Raw genomic sequence first — 18,177 nt, 5'->3', positions numbered from 1 at the left:
CTGCCAGCAGATCGAGGGAAGTGATTATTCCCCTCTATTTGGCACCGATGAGGCCACATCTGGAGTATTGCGTCCAGTTTTGCCCCTCCTCCCCCCCTACAGAAAGGATGTGGACAAATTGGAGAGGGTCCAGTGGAGGGCAACAAAAATGATGAGGGGGGCTGGGACACATGACTTACAAGGAGAGGCTGAGGGAACTGAGCTTATTTAGTCTGCAGAAGAGAAGAGTGAGGGGGGATTTGATAGCTGCTTTCAACTACCTGAAGGGGGTTCCAGAGAGGATGGAGCTAGGCTGTTCTCAGTGGTGGCAGATGACAGAACAAGGAGCAATCATCTGAAGTTGCAGTGGGGGAGGTCTAGGTTGGATATTAGGAAAAATTATTTCACTAGGAGGGTGGTGAAGCACTGGAATGGATTACCTAGGGAGGTGGTGGAATCTCCATCCTTAGAGGTTCTTAAGGCCTGGCTTGACAAAGCCCTGGCTGGGATGATTTAGTTGGGGTTGGTCCTGCTTTGAGCAGGGAGTTCGACTAGATGACCTCCTGAGGTCTCTTCCAACCCTGATAGTCTATGATTCTAAGCACAAAGCAGGAATAATACAATAGTGAATCAGACACTTTTGGAAGAAATTGAAATGACTCTTTAGAAGATATAGGGAGAGTGATGTGGTTATGTGTTTTAAAAACCCTAACATCTGAAAGTTGAACTCCTTTTCAAAATAATGCACATTATTTATTAGGCACCACTCTACCAACTTGTCTTCCTACATGTTTGGAAAGCCTCTTGCAAACCAGTGTTTCACAAATAATCGTGTATTCTGAAACTCCTGCTGCATTATCACTTTTCATGTTGTGTCACTGTTTCAATCTGCCTGTCCACCTGGAAACATTTGAAAAAAATCAATAAAAATGGGAATTAAGTGACTGCCCAATGTTTGTGATCTGTTTCTTACTAAAATTTATTTTGTTTCAGGAACTAGATAAACTTAATGAGACGTTGACTTTTGAGGATGGTGAGAATCTTAAGGAGAAATGGATGAAGATCCATGAAGATCACACACAAAAAACTTTGGAAGAACTATGCTCTCCGGAAGCAGGTACTACTTAGGGAAGCACAGGACAAGTGAATATATTGATCGTGGAAATTAATTAGTAGTTACACTCATTTAAATTCAGTCAGTGACTCCTATCATAGCATCTGATGGATCCTTGTTTACAGGATTTGTTTCCAATATATGTCAGAGTAAGCATTAGAATCACAGTAAAATCTGTTTGAGGGGCATTGAAATATTTATTAGTTTTTTTCTTTCTCTTAGAGGCTGGCAATATAGATAATGCCATGGAAATCAGAAAACAATGGCAAGCTGGAGCCCCACAGACTCTCCTGGATTTTCTAGCTGAGGCAGATGTCACATCTGTCTGCCCTACAATGGCTGAAAGTGAACTTGGTATGAATTTGTTGTTTTTTACTGTGAGTGGACAAAGACCAACTTTATAACCAGTCTGCTGGATTGACATTTAAACAATAATGTTTTGATTTGGGAGTTTCACAGCAGACTATTCATGAGATCTGCTGTGCTGTTACTATAGGAGTTTGTCATGGTAATTGAGGTTATCACATATATTCAGCCAAAGGATATAATAATAATTTTCCATTTGTTCTAATGTGTAAAATGGGGATAATGCTACTTTCCACCTTTTGTAAAGTGCTTTGAAATCTACTGATGAAAAGCACTATATAAGAGGTTGGTGTTATCATCATCAATCATAATGAGTGCTTAACTAGTGCTTTATCATATGAGCTAGCCTGTGGCTTGCCCTGCATGGGTGTACAGCATGGGTCGGCAACCTTTCAGAAGTGGTGTGCCGAGTCTTCATTTATTCACTCTAATTTAAGGTTCTGCGTGCCAGTAATACATTTTAACGTTTTTAGAAGATCTCTTTCTGTAAGTCTATAATATATAGCTAAACTATTATTGTATGTAAAATAAATAAGGTTTTTTAAATGTTTAAGAAACTTCATTTAAAATTAAATTAAAATGCAAAGCCCCCCGGACTGCTGGCCAGGACCTGGGCAGTGTGAGTGCCACTGAAAATCAGCTCGCGTGCCGCCTTCGGCACGCATGCCATAGGTTGCCTACCCCTGGTGTACAAGGTGGGAAAAGGTGCAAGAAGCTATCTCCCAACTTGCAAATGTGCACAAGGGATAACCACAGTCTTGGGCCTTGTGTTCCTGGCACCCAGAGATGTCTATCAGCCACAGCACCCAAGAGTAGGGTGGGGACGGAGTCATGGTCCTTCTCCTGTTTTTGCACTGACACGCAGAAATATGCTGTCACACTGCAGAGTGCCTGTTGCACCATTCCAAAGGGTGGTGGTGGTTGTGGTCCATCTTTTCAGAGGAGGCTGCTCTGACACCAGTTCTCTCTCTGTGTCAACTCTGCCATGGCTGCCTGGGCTCAGTAAAACTGTCTGCAGGGACTACCACTGGGAAAGACAGAAGGTGGCCCTATGGCCTTAGTTTTCACAATGACCTCCAGAATTGCAAGCATCATTAAATCAGGTTTTTAAACAAGTGCAGTTGTGGGTGCAATTTAATCATACCTAATTGTGGGTGAAAAACTGCACAGCTAATAGTGGCTATTGGGCTGAGGCCCAGCTAAAGCCTGGCCTAAATATTTTTGTGGGGGGCCCTCCATACCAGCACGTTGAGGATTTTCCTCTTCCTTTTAATTGTAAAGAATCAACATTATAGCCACCATTCTCCCAGCAGAAGGGAATGTCATGGAACTGCCCTGAGAGCTTTGTTAATCCCTAGTTGTCTAGGGGATTGCTATTTTGTTGTAGAAAAGAATAGCTGCGCTACTCTTAGACTAAACCTTCGTTCAGTGTATTGTGCATGAGCTGTATTATTTATGTCTAATTTTGACTGTAAGCTTGTTCTGGCAGGCTTCTGTGTGTGTACAGGGCCAAACTCCACTATGGCACTCAATAAACAACAACAGTGAGCTATGTTCTTCCCCCCCAGAAACACTCACAAGAAGGCAAAGATAGCAGCAGTCTCAGTTAGGATTTGCAGACCTTCTGCCTTCTCTCCTTCAGAGGCAGGGATTAGTGACAGGGTAGATGGAGCTCAGCGATCTACAAGAGAAGAACAGTACCATCCTCTAGCTCCTTGTCTATCCCAGGGGAAGACCAGCACCACTACACTACGTGCTGGCTTCACTTCCCCTACACATGCAGGTTTCTTAATGGGGACCCTCCGAGGGATTTGTACACATGCCTACCACTGGCATGGAAAGGCTTCCAGGAGCCCCAGGGATTGGAGCTAAACCATATTTGCTCCTCTCCCCTTTACATGGGTTTAGGGACCACACCATCCCTTTTTGTTTCATTCCACTTTCGATGATATATGTCAGGGACACCTCCTCTACAGCTTTTTCAGCCCGTAATGGACTGAGAGACAGAGATCAGGAATTAGTCAATGGAATTGCACCTGCTTACACAAGGTCTGAATTGTAGAAGGCTATTTTGCTTTAATGAAAATGTAATTATTTTTATAGAAATACTTTATAGTGAGGACAAAGTGTTTAATCCTATTATTTTTGAGTATTAGAAACAATGGTGTTATCTGATCATTAGAAAATTTGGTGGCAAATACTCCAGAAGTAGGCCTTCCTTGCAATACCAGTCGGATCAAATACTGTAGATAAAGCAGTCCGCCTGGAAAAGGAAAATCCCACAAGGAAAGCAATTGGCTACTTAAGGAGCCAAAGAAATGAGAAACTCCATTATAAAAATGAAAATCTTTTATGTTGGCAAGGGAACATGGTAATAAAGCCAAGTCACATTCACATATTATCACATGCAGCGATTTGATGCTCCTCCTGTTTCCTAGCTGGCCAGGTGGTTGTCGTGCCTGAAGAAACCCCAGAAAACAGGAAACAGTGGAAACAAGAAGCACCTGGGACACTGCTGAGTATCTTAGCAAAAGCAGAACTGTCTAATGACTCCTTCTGCTGGATTGAAGAAGAATCTGGTAGGATATTTCTTACTGCAAATTATAGGATGAGTCCTCTGAAGAATTTTACTAAATATTTTGATAATGAAAATGGAAATGAGATCTCAAGAGTGGAGAGATACATAAGATGTCCAACATCTCCAGAGGGAGTTTTTCTTTGATTACAATGTTCTTATTGTAGCTAGCAGAGGATTTGTGAAACAAAAATATTTTAATCACTTGGCAAACTATTAAGACTGAAGAGAAGGGTTGAGTCGTTTAGTAGATGGTTAGTATTTTAGAGCTAGGGGGATCCAGATGGTGGTATAACTGCCACTGAATTTCTCAACTTACTAACTTCACAAAGCCAGCACATTTTTTCTATTCAGCATTATTTTGATATATTTATCAGTTTCACTTTGTCAGGGGACAAGAACTGGAATAAAATGGGAATTCAGCTGCTATTACTTTAGAGAAAGCTATCTCTGGCAATAAACATTTTTTCAAAACACTTTCCCAAGACATAAGAAAATCTTCTATACATTACTAGCTGCACTCTGTTTTTGGATACATCAACATAAATTGCTATAGATCTTTTACAAGTTATAGCATATGATGGCATAAACACAATAACTGACTTTACATGATCGAACATGGTACAATTCCACATATAAGACAATCAACATTGAGCCCTAATCAGTTAGGTTGCAGCATTAAAAAGAAAAAAACCAACACAAAGTTACAGTGTACGTTGCCAAAAAGGAAGTGTAAAACAATTTTCATAACGTAATTAGTGCAACTGGAAATGAGTATGTTTTGCATGCTCCAATGCAAATTAACTGAACAGGCCTTTAAAACCAGTTCAATTGCATGTGTCAAACACCAGCATGTTAAATGGATTACAGGGAAAATTCTTTCATTTGAAGTTGCACAATCAATACTCCCTAGCTAACTAACATAGAATCATAGAATATCAGGGTTGGAAGGGACCTCAAGAGGTCATCTAGTCCAACCCCCTGCTCAAAGCAGGATCAATTCCCAACTAAATCATCCCAGCCAGGGCTTTGTCAAGCCGGGCCTTAAAAACCTCCAAGGAAGGAGACTCCACCACCTCCCTAGGTAACGCATTCCAGTGTTTCACCACCCTCCTAGTGAAATAGTGTTTCCTGATACCCAACCTGGACCTCCCCCACTGCAACTTGAGACCATTGCTCCTTGTTCTGTCATCTGCCACCACTGAGAACAGCTGAGCCCCTTCAGGTAGTTGAAGGCTGCTAACAAATCCCCCCTCATTCTTCTCTTCTGGAGACTAAACAATCCCAGTTCCCTCAGCCTCTCCTCATAAGTCATGTGCTCCAGCCCCCTAATCATTTTTGTTGCCCTCCGCTGGACTCTCTCCAATTTTTCCACATCCTTCTTGTAGTGTGGGGCCCAAAACTGGACACAGTACTCCAGATGAGGCCTCACTAATGTCGAATAAAGGGGAACGATCACATTCCTTGATATGCTGGCAATGCCCCTACTTATACAGCCCAAAATGCCATTAGCCTTCTTGGCAACAAGAGCACACTGTTGACTCATATCCAGCTTCTTGTCCACTGTGACCCCTAGGTCCTTTTCTGCAGACCCCTTTTAGTATCACTTGAGCTGCTGGAAAAGGGCAACAGCTGTCAGAGCAATGCATTAATTTCTACATATTGATACTGCAGTAGCACACAAAGGATCTGAGACCCATTTCAGGCTATTTTAAAAACTACCCCATCCTGACAATATTATTCTCTCCCCATAGATATACTTCTTTTAAGAAATTTGAACCAGGCTAAAACCTCACTACCCATATTCAACAAGATATAGAGCGAGTGCTGTAATAGGATCACTAACTTTTAGCTGATTTATCTTTTAGCGATTAAGTCTAATAAACCAGACTTAAGACCCAATTCTGCCACCTTTGCTCACATTAAATACCTTGCTACACAACTAGTCACATTCATTCCAGTTGGATTATTTGCAGAATAAGGCTCTTAAGCAATACCAGGGCAACTTTTAAAAATTCAGTCTTCTCTGAACTTTCAGATCTGCGTTGCCCTCCCACCCCCTAGGTTTTGTGTTGGAAAGTAAACATGATTAGGGAGCTATAACTATCTAAATATTTCTATGAACAGCAACAATGGCAATCAGTGAAGTCTGGTGTTTGCATTGTTGTGATTTGAACAAAATCCTTTCCAAGAATTTCTGTAGTGGTTTTAGATATTTTATGTACACTTATCAGGTATTTCTCCCTCCCCACCCCCCACTCCCACCCACTCTCCAGAGGGGACATTATCACCCTGGCCGCCAAAAGAGAATAAGGAAGATAATGCAGAACCAGGCTCCACTATCGATACCGATGAAAACAGACTTGAGCCAAGATCTGATGATGATGACACGTAAGTCACTGGTGTGGATAAGGTAACTTAAGTCAAGTTCTTCCAGAAGAGGAAAAAGCTATGAATGGACAGATTCCTTCTTAGGAAAATTGGCCCAGCAGGCTAAGTTGCTTAAAAAAAAAAAAAATCCTCTCTGTCCCTTTAGACTTTTCACAGTGTAATTAAACAGAGAAAGCTATTAGCAGCCAAATTGGATTTTAGATCTTGTTAAACTACAGAATTAGGTCAACTTAAATTAGTTCATGAAGATGCCAATGCTAATGCTTTTTACACCATAAGTATAGAAAAATGCAGATTCAACAACGATAACATTGGCTCTCTCTGCATCACTTACATTGTAGTTTTAGTGGAGCTTACCAGGATGGAGGAATCGGGGCAGGAAAATATTTAAATTTCATACCCAGCTTTTATACTCCTCACAAAACAATTTTTTTTAAATGGAGACCTTATGAGCTTTGAGACCAGCCCAGCTAATAATGGTGACACATTTTATTAACATCCATTTTCTCTGTTAACATGTAGGAACTTTGAAGAATCTGAAGATGAATTGAGGGATGAGCTGGTGGAATCACTAGAAAAAGTGATAACTTCTCTGGCAGAGGAAGTCAGAGAGGTGCCAATCCAGTCAGCAAACAAAGACAAACCAGAAGAAGAGAAAGAAAGCTTAGCTAGTGAAATACCTGGGAGACCTGATGAGGTTTTAGACAATAACACTGATCCATTTACTGCTGACATATGTAATGGAGAAGGCAGGCAGGAAGCAGCAATCAGCTAAAATGGGAGGTTGACTGCTGCTTCAAGACTTTCATAAGTTGCTGGAAGATACAGCCATAGCAGGGCCAATATTTTAAAAACAGGTGCCTAAAGTTAGGTTCCTCAATCCATATTTAGGCACCTGAAGAAGTGGCCTGCTTTTCCAAGTGCTGAGCACTCATTTGAAACAAATGGGAGCTGCTTGACATGCTGCACTTTCAACATTCAGGCTACTTATTCAAGTGGCTAAAGTTAATCCTTTAAAAAAATCTCTGGCCAAAATGAAAAGCAAACTCCGCTCCTGCTTATATCTTTACTCATCTACACTGCCCCTCTCTATCCACTCTTTAGTACATTCCTGACTCTGTGCTTTTATCTGTTCCACCTGACAGAAGTGCACTCTTCCAGTTATCCTACACCTACTCCCCTACCTCTCCTCTCCCAAATCCATCTGTTTGGTGAAGCTTTCCAGTCATTATATGTTGTCCTGTACAGCTTGTAGCTCCTGCTAGTAAGCCATTAAGAGACAGGAACCCATAGTTTGACCTGCACAGCTCTTATTTTGTATAGCACCATGTACACTTAGACTCTTTTATAATGATTAATAATAGCAGCAAAGTTTACTCATACCACTAGGATGTTATGTATTTGAATTTCCAATTAGAAGTGCCATTATGCAAAAAAAATTGTGACAGCTGGAAGAGGATAAAACATGGTAAAGAGTTATTTCAGCTGTCATTTTCACCCCACTCCTCAAATTTTAGATGTTAGCTGTGTGGATACTATTTAAATGGAAGGAACACAAATAATAAAACTGTTTGATTTCAATAGTTTTTGCCCTTCTTACTAGCTTTTTTACTAAGCTAAAATATTTTTAAAAGCCTATAGTAGGCCATAGCAAACTAACCATTTTTGTTAAAAGCAGAAGTCTACTGCCGTAGTGTTTTAACCATTAGAATACAATGTTTCAATGTTACACTAAGCAGTAGTTTAAAGTCCAAATTTGTGACCCACTGGAATAGGCTTTGTCTGATCAAGTTTTCAGTTTTCTTTAAAAATAGGACCCTCCCGAGTGCTGCTTTACCATGTTCTATCGGGGTAGAGGTGTATTAAGGTTTGCATCAGAAATACAAAGAAGCATTCATTGTGGCCATTTGTACTCAAAGAGCAAGCAGAGCCATCACCGGAAACTTCAGAATAGTCTTTTACCACTAACCCTGGAGATAAGTCAGATGCTCAAGACAAAAAACTTATCAAAATCAGCAAAGTGTTAATCTTAAAAAACCGAATCCCTCCACTGTAGCATGCCACTCAATCTGTTTTCCCTGCCTGTTGTTTTAAGGCAAGAAGTCTTCCAAAAGAAAAAAACAATTACTTTAAAGTAACCTAAATATGAGGAGTTTCCACATGCAGCTCTACTACTCATGAGAAAACATTAGGAATTTAGAAACTTTAGTAGTGTCCTGTAAGTCCATTGGAAAAAAGTTAATTTTCATGGAATGGGGTTTCCTCCCTCCCCTAATAAAAATCTTTTAATGCGCAGAGCTGATGTCCTAATAGATGTATAGGACTCTTTATTGCATAAATTAGAAAAAATATTTACAAGTGACATATGTATAAAATTATTTTTATCCATGTACACAAACATGACATTTATTTAAATAACTGCTCCACAGACGATAGGAACGCCCCTTCAAACTCTTGGTCAGCAAATCTGTTCACAGACTGGCGAGCATTTTGTCTGATTTTCAGCCTCTTTTCAGGAGACAAAGAAAGGATCTGAGCCATGGTCTCAGAATAATCGTCCTCATTTTCGGCTAGAAATCCTGTAATATGTCCTTCATAGGGTACCACAATATCTAGTTTGGGGCCACCAGAATTGTGAGCCAGAATAATTGTGCCAGCTGCCATACATTCAACTATTCCTGGAAAGATACAAAGAACATGTTATTAAGAATACAGTTCTTATACATACATAGAGCTGGTTGAGCTTTTTCAGTGGAAGTGTTTTTTTGTCAAAATAGACACTTCAGAACCATTTTTTCCCAAATGTTTCACATTTTTCATTGAAAAACCTACACCAACATTTTCATCATTTTTTTTAGTTGCCCAAAAAAAAAAAAAAAATTTCAGCTGATTGGATAAAATAAAAACTTTCAGTGAAACCAAAAGTGCTTGCTCACTCAGCCTTTTGGGGGGGGGGGGGGGGTGATATTGGAAAACCAGTTTTCTATTTGTTTTTCCATCTGAACTCTGAAAAGTGTTCTAGAAAGATGACAATTTTTTTTTAAATGTTGTCATCAAAATTTGAGGGAGGGGAAAGGGGGAAGACCATCTCTACTTATGGATTCAAGAACACTTAAAACTGCAGGGAAAAGACATACAGTGATAGAATTCTAAACTGGTATTAGGTGCTGTTTTATCATTTAATTTCTTAGCATCTGACTGTTTGACATCTGAGTTCAAGTTCAGTCTGACAAGAGTAGCAGGCCTTATAACAAAAGAAAATCTGTTTCAGTTTGTCATTGCTATCCAGAGGCTTTAGCCATATCTTTCAAGTTACAGCCAACTCGTACTGTAACATTGGATTTCTAGGTTGAGATTTTTCATACATTTCACTAGTCTGATTTGTATAATAGACACAATATGACTTGAATAAAAAGCTACATATTGAAAAGAGTAGAGGTGGACGGAATGAAGGTGCACTGAACTAGGCACACTGCTAACCCCAGGGACTAGCAACAGCTGAAGTCAAATAGTTAAAACACCTTCGGATACTAGAAGAGTGCTGGAATTGAATAGTACATAGCATTTGTATTCGACCCCCATAGATTACACAACAACCCTCAAAAGACAGCCATTCTGATTACTGTCTTTCTGCTTCTTTGCTGCAGTTCTGACATTTTAAATGCTGTTAAGCTCAAGAATTGCCAGAGGTAGAAAATAATGCTGTAATTATATCCTAAAGCTTGGAATCCTATTTTCTAAAGATAAAAAACCCTGAAAGGTGAGCTGCTAAATCATCCTGGAATTCAGGGCCATAATCTGAGTGGGGTGTCTACATGCTATTCTGGCAAAAAGTGAAATCTTTGGGAAGAGGGTGGGTGTGGAAATGAGCAAAATTATAATTGCGGATTTAAAAGTCCAATATCTTGTGACTTGACAGGCCCAGAATTCCTTTGAGGGACCATTACAAAAATTTACTGGTATTGAAGGTAATTCTAAGCACTGAGCCTGGACCAGAACACAGAAGAAAACATTTTTGATCACTGCACAATCATAAGAGAGGTTTCAGAGTAGCAGCCGTGTTAAGAGAAATCATAAGAGAAATCAGCTATGTTACAATTGACACTGTTGCTAATATTTATCCCCTTACCGCAGCAAAATGAGAGCAAGAATGAAAAGTCTCAGCAGTTTTAGTAAAGGGAAAAATCCAATAAGTAGTAGCAGGAAATGGGAAAAAGCCAATAATGGAAGACAACAAACAGATTCGCACAGGTGGAAACAAAGTAGATACACCTCTTCCCCAATGTAACACTGTCCTCGGAGCCAAAAAATCTTACCGCGTTATAGGTGAAATCACGTTATATCGAACTTGCTTTGATCCGCCGGAGTGCGCATCCCCCCCGCGTTATATCTGAATTCATGTTATATCGGGGTAGAGGTGTATTGTTAAAAAAAGGCTTAGGGGGAGGTGAGAAGCAAGAGTAGGCAAAGAAAGAGAATGAAGACAGTAACAGAAAAACCATCAAGATACTATATAGGAGGAAAATTCTATCAGCTAGAGAGTATGCTTCTGAACTGACTGAACAGGCTTTACTGTACAGCATAAGTCACTTCTGTTGCTACTTTTGTTAACTGTAGTTTAGTAATGGCTGATTACATCAATTTCAGCTTGCTGAAGCCACAGCCAAGTAATCAGTCCATCTATTAGGATGCAAGCTTGTCTCATCCTGCCCGCATACCAGAGAGGTACAGTCAGTCTTACCCCATTCCACAGATGGGAAAAGTAAGCAAGTCCCTATTTCTGTACCTCGTTCATGTTCATAAAGCAAGCTCCCCTCCCCCAGCTGAATTCAGAGCCTTAAGATGCTTAAAGTCAAGGAAAAGTACTCACCAATTCCAAAGTGCTCATTCCACATGGTGTGCAGCCCGATAATTGCATCTGCCAGGTACTGCTTTAGCTCCTCAAATGGAATGTTTACTTTGAACTCCACCTTTTTGTCAACGCCTAGCTCTTCACAAAGCTTTTTAAGTCTGTTTACACGCTGCTCATCTTGTTGGTTACGACAGCCTCCAATCAGGATGAGCTTTGGCAAGGACTGCTGCCCCAGAGCTGTCTTTTCCAAGAATTTAGCAAAGGCTCTGATTTGCAAAGGATGGTCCTTCTCGGGCCTAAACTGTCCTAGAGAGACAATGGAATATTCTGTGGTGCTCTTTTCCTCATGTAATGGAATATCCAGGAATGTCTGAACATCACAAGGTGGATACACAACACTTGTGCAAGCGCCAGCTCTCCAGAGGGAAAGGATGTGATTTAGGGTCCATGAAGAATTAACCATAATGACATCACTGCGAGAACCAACCAATCCATATACAAAAGCAAACAAGTAGTAATAGACAAGTTTGAGTTTGCTGAGAAGGGGATTCCTTGTAATGAAGGCTGCATTGTTAAATCTGGCATTCTGACTCCTAACCATAGAAAGCATGTCAGTGCTGATAGTTGGATAATGAACATAACACCCAACACGGCAACCTCCTAAGTACTTAAACAGAGGCAATGTGAAGGCATAACCCATTGAGTCAATGTAAACATCAGGAACACACTTCATAAGAGCTTCCCAACCAAGAAACACAGATCCTAAGCTTTGACCCAGCAAAGTGAAGTGGGGGTAAAGAGAGGCCTCTACAAGGTAACGTTTTTCTAGAAACACAAACTTCACAGGATGAGTTAATTTGATGTTGAATCTTCTGAAAGCACTTTCTACAATCTGTTCTCCAGTGACATCTTTATCGCCAGTATAGACAACATATATTGCATCTTTGTACCTGAAAGAGTACAGTAAAGAAGAATTTCACAAATCTTTTTCTATAAACATTTGTCACGTGTTATGCAACTGAGACTTATTTCCGCCTCAAAATTACAAACAAACTTTTAGCCTCGGTCTTAAACATGTTGGCCTTAAACAATATTGGGTTTGGTTTAACTGAACCAGATTTTTAATTAAAAAAAAAAAAACCGCATTTCTTTGATCTGCAAAAACTTGGGGTTGTTTTTTGGCTAATTAAAAGAAACCATGTTGTTATTTAGTAGAATTCAACTTGCAGGGCAGGATATTCCCACTCAGAAGATGAAATTTCAAGACTGCAGAACTGGTCCTTCTAGTGCAAACCAAAAGTAAAAAGGAGGAAGAGTGTAGTGTAGACCAATGGATATGTCAAAAGGGTAAAGAGGTTTTAAGATGCAGTGTTTGAATGCCTCAGGCAACTGTTTGGATTAGATGTGGTCTACTTAAATATATGGGCTGCCAAAAACTGCATAGATAATACCATAAAAAGTATCAGGAAAAGTCAGACTGCAATATAAACTTGCACTTTGCTAAGCATGTGCACTTACTTTTTCTGCAGTGCTCTTATGGCACACCACAAGACTCTCTCCCCTCCACCACCTGCATTGCAATATGGATGGAAAAATGCAACAACCAATTGATGTTTCCCATCTTTTCCTGTTGAGGCCAACTGATTTTTCCTTTGTTGTAGCCACAGCCGTATTCCCCACAGTAGTACAACCAAACAGAGACATAAAGCTCCACTTAGGAACAATCCAGGGATGAACAATGAGCACAGCAACCTGGAACAAGCAGGGAAAACTAAATTCAAACATCATTTGTAAAAAATAGTATATGGAAGAAAATGATTTAAAACAGTAAATACTATATATATTTCCTAGGCAATTTCTCAGATTATTCTCTCTCAGGGGTAATGGATATCAGCACCTTGTTTTAACAGCTAGCTTATTACTGGTTTGCTTTCAAACCTCTGCTTGGAAGACTGCAATAGACAAGAAGGTTACAACTAAGCTTATGGAGGTGATCTAAAATTAGAATAAAGTATAAATTCCAAAATATAGCTATCTCTGGCATGACTCCTATAGACAACTGCCAACAGACACTGACTGGGCAGGTGGTGAGTTGACAGCTGTTTACTACATGATAGCAATAAAGGAAGCAGGTTATTTCATCCTTCCCTTCCTCCTCACCTGACTGTCTCATCCATCTATTCCAGCTTCTCATAACCACTGTAAACTCTTTGGGGAAGGGACTATTTTTGGGAGGCGGGGGAAGGGAGGGGGAATATACAGTGCCTTGATCTTTGATTGACGATCCTATATATTACAGCAACACAGCAAGTCCTTTTCTGTTTTATTAACAGTAAATTAAGCATCCCAGCACCCACATGGTAAGTCAGTGTAATCCCATTTTGCAGATGGGAAGACTAAGGTACAGAAGTACTAAGAGACTTCTTTTAAAGACTCACAAATGGGTGGCAAAGCTAAGGACAAAAACCAGGAGTCCATACTCCCTATTTTTTGCTTTAGCCACCTCTGTATGGTCCTTCTGAGCAAGTGGGAGGCACAGAGTCACCAAGATGCCACACCTAGAGTACAGCATATAAGAGACCTGGGGTAAAATTTTCAAAAATGGCTAAGTGACTTGGGAACCTAAGTTCCATTTTGATAGGTGACTTGGGCACTGAGGAGCACTAGGCCTGGTCTGCAGTACAATGTCAAGTCAGCATAACTACACCACTCAGAGCTGTGAACAATGTCATGCCCTGTGTGATGTAGTTAGACACAGCTGGGGCACTGGAAGAATTCTTCCACTGACCTAGCTGCTGGCTCTCGGAGAGGATTTCCTGCGGCTATGGAAGAACCCCTCCTCTTGCTGTAGTGTCTGCACTTAGGGTTGCCACCTGTCCAGGTTTTGGCTTGTGTGTCCAAGTGCAATTTAGGGTTGCTAAGTGCCTGGTTTTTAACTGGAAAGCCCTGTGGAAAAGGGGACCTTGCAGTGTCCGGTCAGATGTACTGACTGGACACCAAAAGTCCAGCTACTGGAGGGCCGGGGTAGGATCCAGATAATTAATCCACGCCAGCCCCTCCTCAGTCAATGATTCCCCCTACCGGCAGGCTACAGCAGCTCCCATCCCCGCCCGGAAGCAGAGGAAACCCAGCTGGGAGGGGAGGGAGCAAATCACAGAGGCAGGGCAGGGTCTCGGGAATCCCGTTACCAGTAATCAGAAAGGGGGCAACCCTCGCTGCACAAAGCTGGGCTGCTGCAGTGCTTCCAGTGCAGCCGTAGCCTGCGTCTCACTGACAGTCACCAGGACTCGTGACTCAGGAGCCTTTCCCAGGGCGGCCCGTGGTGTGACAGCTCCTAAGGCAGGAGCAGCCGGGGTGAGCCAAGAGCCCGCTCCCGGGGGAGGGAGCAACAGGGGCCCAAGGCCACCTCCGTGCCGCGCTCCGGCCCAGCCCGCACACAACGCAGCCGCGCGACGCCAGCCCGGCGCGGGACGAGCGCTCGGGTGGCGGGTGCCGGCAGACTCCGAGAGCGGGGAGGAAGCCCCTGCCCTGCGGCTGCGGGGTAGACACGGGAGGAAGCGAGCCGCTTCCCCTGCGGGCGGGTAATGGCGCCCCAGCCAGCGGGCCGGGGAGGCGGAGGGACTATTTTCTTTCCCTCCCCCCAACAAACGCCGGAGCTGGGGCGCCCCTCACCTGACTAGCGAGCACAAACAGAAACCTCCCGCCATCTTGGACAACGCCGCGTAACCTTTCACCCCGGAAGTGATCGCGCCGCTGGCGGCGCGGCCTGACTATTCCTCCTTCCCCATTGGCTCCCACTCGTCTAGAAAGAGGGGCGGGGCTGGGACTGGGCAGGGCTAGAACGCTAGCAGGAACTAGAGGGAGGGGCCCGGTCTGTATGGGGATGGAGCCAAAGAGTGGGTGTCTTGGGGAGGGGCGTGGTCTCCAGTGGGCGGGGCTTGGGGCCTGCAGGCACAAATCAGACCTCAAGAATTATAACATTCCAAAACCAGCTGGAGAACGCTTCAACCACCCTGGTCACTCAATTGCAGGCCTAAAAGTTGCAATTCTTCAACAAAAAAACTTCAAAAATAGACTCCAATGAGAAACTGCAGAACTGGAATTAATTTGCAATCTGGACACCATTAAATTAGACTTGACTAAAGACTAGGGGTGGATAGGTCATTACACAAAGTAAAATCTATTTCCCCATGCTAATTTTCCCCCTACTCACACCTTCTTGTCAACTGTTTGAAATGGGCCATCCTGATTATCACTACAAAAGATTTTTTTTCTCCTGCTGATAATAGCCCACCTTAAATGATTAGTCCGGTTAGAGTTGGTATGGCAACATCCATTTTTTCATGTTCTCTGTGTGTATATATCTTCCTACTGTATTTTCCACTGCATGCATCCGATGAAGTGGGTTTTAGCCCATGAAAGCTTATGCCCAAATAAATTTGTTAGTCTCTAAGATGCCACAAGTATTCCTCGTTCTTTTTGCTGATACAGACTAACACGGCTACCACTTTGAAACTTCTTGTTGAGTTAGTGACTATTCCTACTAGGCCACACTGCTTTCCCCCTGCCCTCCCCAGGAGGGATGTTTCCCCATGAGGGCGGGTGCAAAGGAGGAGAAATTTGCTGCACGTGGGTTAGGTAAGATAGAGGCATTTGTCTCCTCATCCCCAGCTGCCTGTTCCCAGGGCACTACATGATGGTTAAACCCCCTTTGGGCTGCAAACGTTAAGTGCAGTGACAGAGAAACATGTCCACTGCAAGTGGTAGAGGGGCACATGCTCTACAAGGGTAGGACTCTGCTAGGAAAAAGGGTGTGGTTTGAATTTGAATTAGTTAATGCATGGGAACTAACACGAGGGAAAATCCTGTCTCTTTGTAAAAACCTTTTTGGCAGTGAAGACATAGCCAAGGCAAAGGCAGATTGTAGTTTTAACAGAAGTTAGCAGGTTAAGGTAAAGTGGAAAGCCTAGTATTTCTGCTGACTCGTGTTAAGCCAATGTACTGCCTTGCCTTAACTAGGATTTTACCCTTGTTACTACTTATTGGCTAACAAGAACTCACTATTTTTCCTAGTGAAAATAAGGCAAGAGGATGGTGGGTGGTGCACACAGACATGCTGTGTAACTTCACATTACTTCCTACACAACTGGGTAAGTCATGCAAGGAGTGTTTGCTCAAAATACATGAAAACTAGTGAAAAATTGCCTAGTGGTTAGAGCATAGGCCTGGCAGTTGTAAATTCTGGGTTCTACTTCCAGCCTTGTCATTGTTTTGTTGTGTAATGTTAGGCAAATTATATCACTCCTCTGTCTCAGTATAGGGATACTAATGCTTACCTAGATCTCTGGGGGGTTGTGGGGCTAAATTCATTAATGTTCCTGAAGTGCTTTGATAGGCTCATCTTTAAGGCACTCTACAAGTGCAACGTATTATCACTTTTTTAGAAAAAGAAGGGCTGTGTTTGTGATGGATAATCATTTTCCTGTATGGACGATCTTAAAAAGATATTGTCAGGTCAAATTTGGTCCAATATTAAAAGCTTTTTTAATACTTAAAACAAATAAACATCATTACATGATTTTAAAAGAAAAATCTAATGGAAAGTTTTCTTTAAAACACAAGAATTTCCTTTGTAGGGTCCACAACTTAAAAATTGCACATTCTGCAGGAGAGCCTGAAAATATTTTCTAGACATAGAAGTGAAGTTAGGCTATTTTCATTAATAGGAATGCAAAAAAGTAGGCGATCATAAATGCTGACGGGCATATTATGTTTTTGAAATTGGTAAAATGCTTAACATCGTTTAACATAACAGCAGCCCCTTAAATTAATGGAAATAAGGATTTAAAAAAACATGACAAAATTTTGACGTGAGTCCTTTAAAAACTACCCATAAAGAAGAAATTATGCTAGAGCTAATCCATTAGCTCCAAAGAGGCACAGTACCCTGTTTTGGCCCTGATCCTGGATTGGTATTTGCTAGCACAGACTCTTGTGCTTACGCATCTCATACGCACATTAGCGGATCCCAATGCAAGATTTTTCTCTTTCTTATCACATTTCCATTGTTTGTTAATTTTCATCCTTTACAAGCATTCTTTCTGCATGTGTCTCTTCATTATGGCAAAATGGTATGTATTCACTTTCCTTGCTTCAAATCACACTTTTGATCTCTGACTGCCTGATAAGCCTAAACAAACAGACGGTATAGTTTCCTGGCAAAGTACACATGTAACTCATTAACACTAAGAGATTTAATTGCATATATACTCCAGAATATCCAGTGTCTGCTTCTCACTCTACATAGACACACACAAATTGCCAGATAGGATTTCCAGTGGAGGGTGTTTTAGTCACTCTGATTGTTATTGTTGTCGTCCTTTTATTTCATCTTCCATTTTGTCTGCATTGAGAGACAATGTACGCAGACCAAAGGTCAGAAATGAAATGGAATGTGAAGGTGCACTTCTGCATTCACCACAGTGAACTTCAGTTTATGGGGAGAAGACAGGAGAAGATGACGTAGTGGTAGATAAGGTGGCTCATTTTAATAGGCACAGTCATAATGTGAGCTTCTATGAATCAAACAACCCAGAAAAAAACTTCATAACAAAAATGGAGAAAGGTCACTCATTGACAGGCTGCTCTGTCTCAGAACGGCTAAACATGCTCAGAAAGGGATTCTGAAGGGCATCCTCTCATCAGAAGCCTTGCAGGTACAGTACCCAAAGAGGGAACCAGATTTACTGAAAAGTTTACGATTTGAAAAGATATAAGGGCATAACAAAGCTGTGTTGTTGCTAACATAGCAGCACGCGGCTGGGCAGGAATGCCAACAACTATCTTAATGACAGTTTCCAGTATTATGAATGGGTTTTATAGTAAGTGAATAAAAAAAAT

The 18,177-nt window shown here is 41.6% G+C and overlaps 3 protein-coding genes across 5 annotated transcripts in view; 2 read left to right on the top strand and 1 right to left on the bottom strand.

Moving 5' to 3' along the window:
- The window catches only part of NEK5 (NIMA related kinase 5), a 49,588-nt gene extending 41,580 nt beyond the window's left edge, over positions 1-8,008 (top strand). Inside the window, exons 19-23 of one of the 2 annotated variants that reach the window (XM_005305625.5) lie at positions 973-1,096; positions 1,316-1,447; positions 3,898-4,038; positions 6,311-6,425; positions 6,948-8,008. In XM_005305625.5, the coding sequence (XP_005305682.2) occupies positions 973-1,096; positions 1,316-1,447; positions 3,898-4,038; positions 6,311-6,425; positions 6,948-7,200 (765 nt within the window). In that variant the 3' untranslated portion in view covers positions 7,201-8,008. The remainder of the gene's footprint in view (positions 1-972; positions 1,097-1,315; positions 1,448-3,897; positions 4,039-6,310; positions 6,426-6,947) is intronic. The other variant, XM_065581260.1, reaches the window with a different exon arrangement.
- Positions 8,009-8,724: 716 nt separating this feature from the next.
- On the bottom strand, positions 8,725-15,108 carry ALG11 (ALG11 alpha-1,2-mannosyltransferase). 2 transcript variants are annotated; one of them, XM_005305628.4, is made up of 4 exons: positions 14,950-15,108; positions 12,796-13,029; positions 11,296-12,227; positions 8,725-9,103 (listed from the first exon to the last, which is right to left on the bottom strand). In XM_005305628.4, the coding sequence occupies exons 1-4, from the start codon at positions 14,982-14,984 to the stop codon at positions 8,832-8,834; spliced, it is 1,473 nt and encodes a 490-aa protein (XP_005305685.1). In that variant the 5' UTR covers positions 14,985-15,108; the 3' UTR covers positions 8,725-8,831. The 2 variants fall into 2 exon arrangements, with proteins under 2 accessions (XP_005305685.1, XP_042698689.1); XM_042842755.2 differs by lacking the exon at positions 14,950-15,108 and adding an exon at positions 13,438-13,577.
- Positions 15,109-17,888: 2,780 nt separating this feature from the next.
- Positions 17,889-18,177, top strand: part of ATP7B (ATPase copper transporting beta) — an 86,097-nt gene continuing 85,808 nt past the window's right edge. Inside the window, exon 1 of the mRNA XM_065581259.1 lies at positions 17,889-17,993. The gene's annotated coding sequence lies outside the window, so the exon portion shown is untranslated. The remainder of the gene's footprint in view (positions 17,994-18,177) is intronic.

This window comes from Chrysemys picta, chromosome 1 (assembly GCF_011386835.1).
Source record: "Chrysemys picta bellii isolate R12L10 chromosome 1, ASM1138683v2, whole genome shotgun sequence".
In the NCBI taxonomy this organism is placed as follows: Eukaryota; Metazoa; Chordata; order Testudines; family Emydidae; genus Chrysemys; species Chrysemys picta.
Note: the sequence above shows the minus strand (reverse complement) of the source record. Positions and strands in the feature narration are given on the sequence as shown.

Excerpts from the sequence above, each read along its gene's own strand:
- ALG11 (XM_005305628.4), bottom strand. The coding sequence starts at position 14,984 with ATGGCGGGAGGTTTCTGTTTGTGCTCGCTAGTCAG. Across the intron at positions 12,228-12,795 it reads ATAAGAGCACTGCAGAAAAA|GTACAAAGATGCAATATATG; the intron begins GTAAGTGCACAT and ends GTACTCTTTCAG. Across the intron at positions 9,104-11,295 it reads GAATGAGCACTTTGGAATTG|GAATAGTTGAATGTATGGCA; the intron begins GTGAGTACTTTT and ends GTATCTTTCCAG.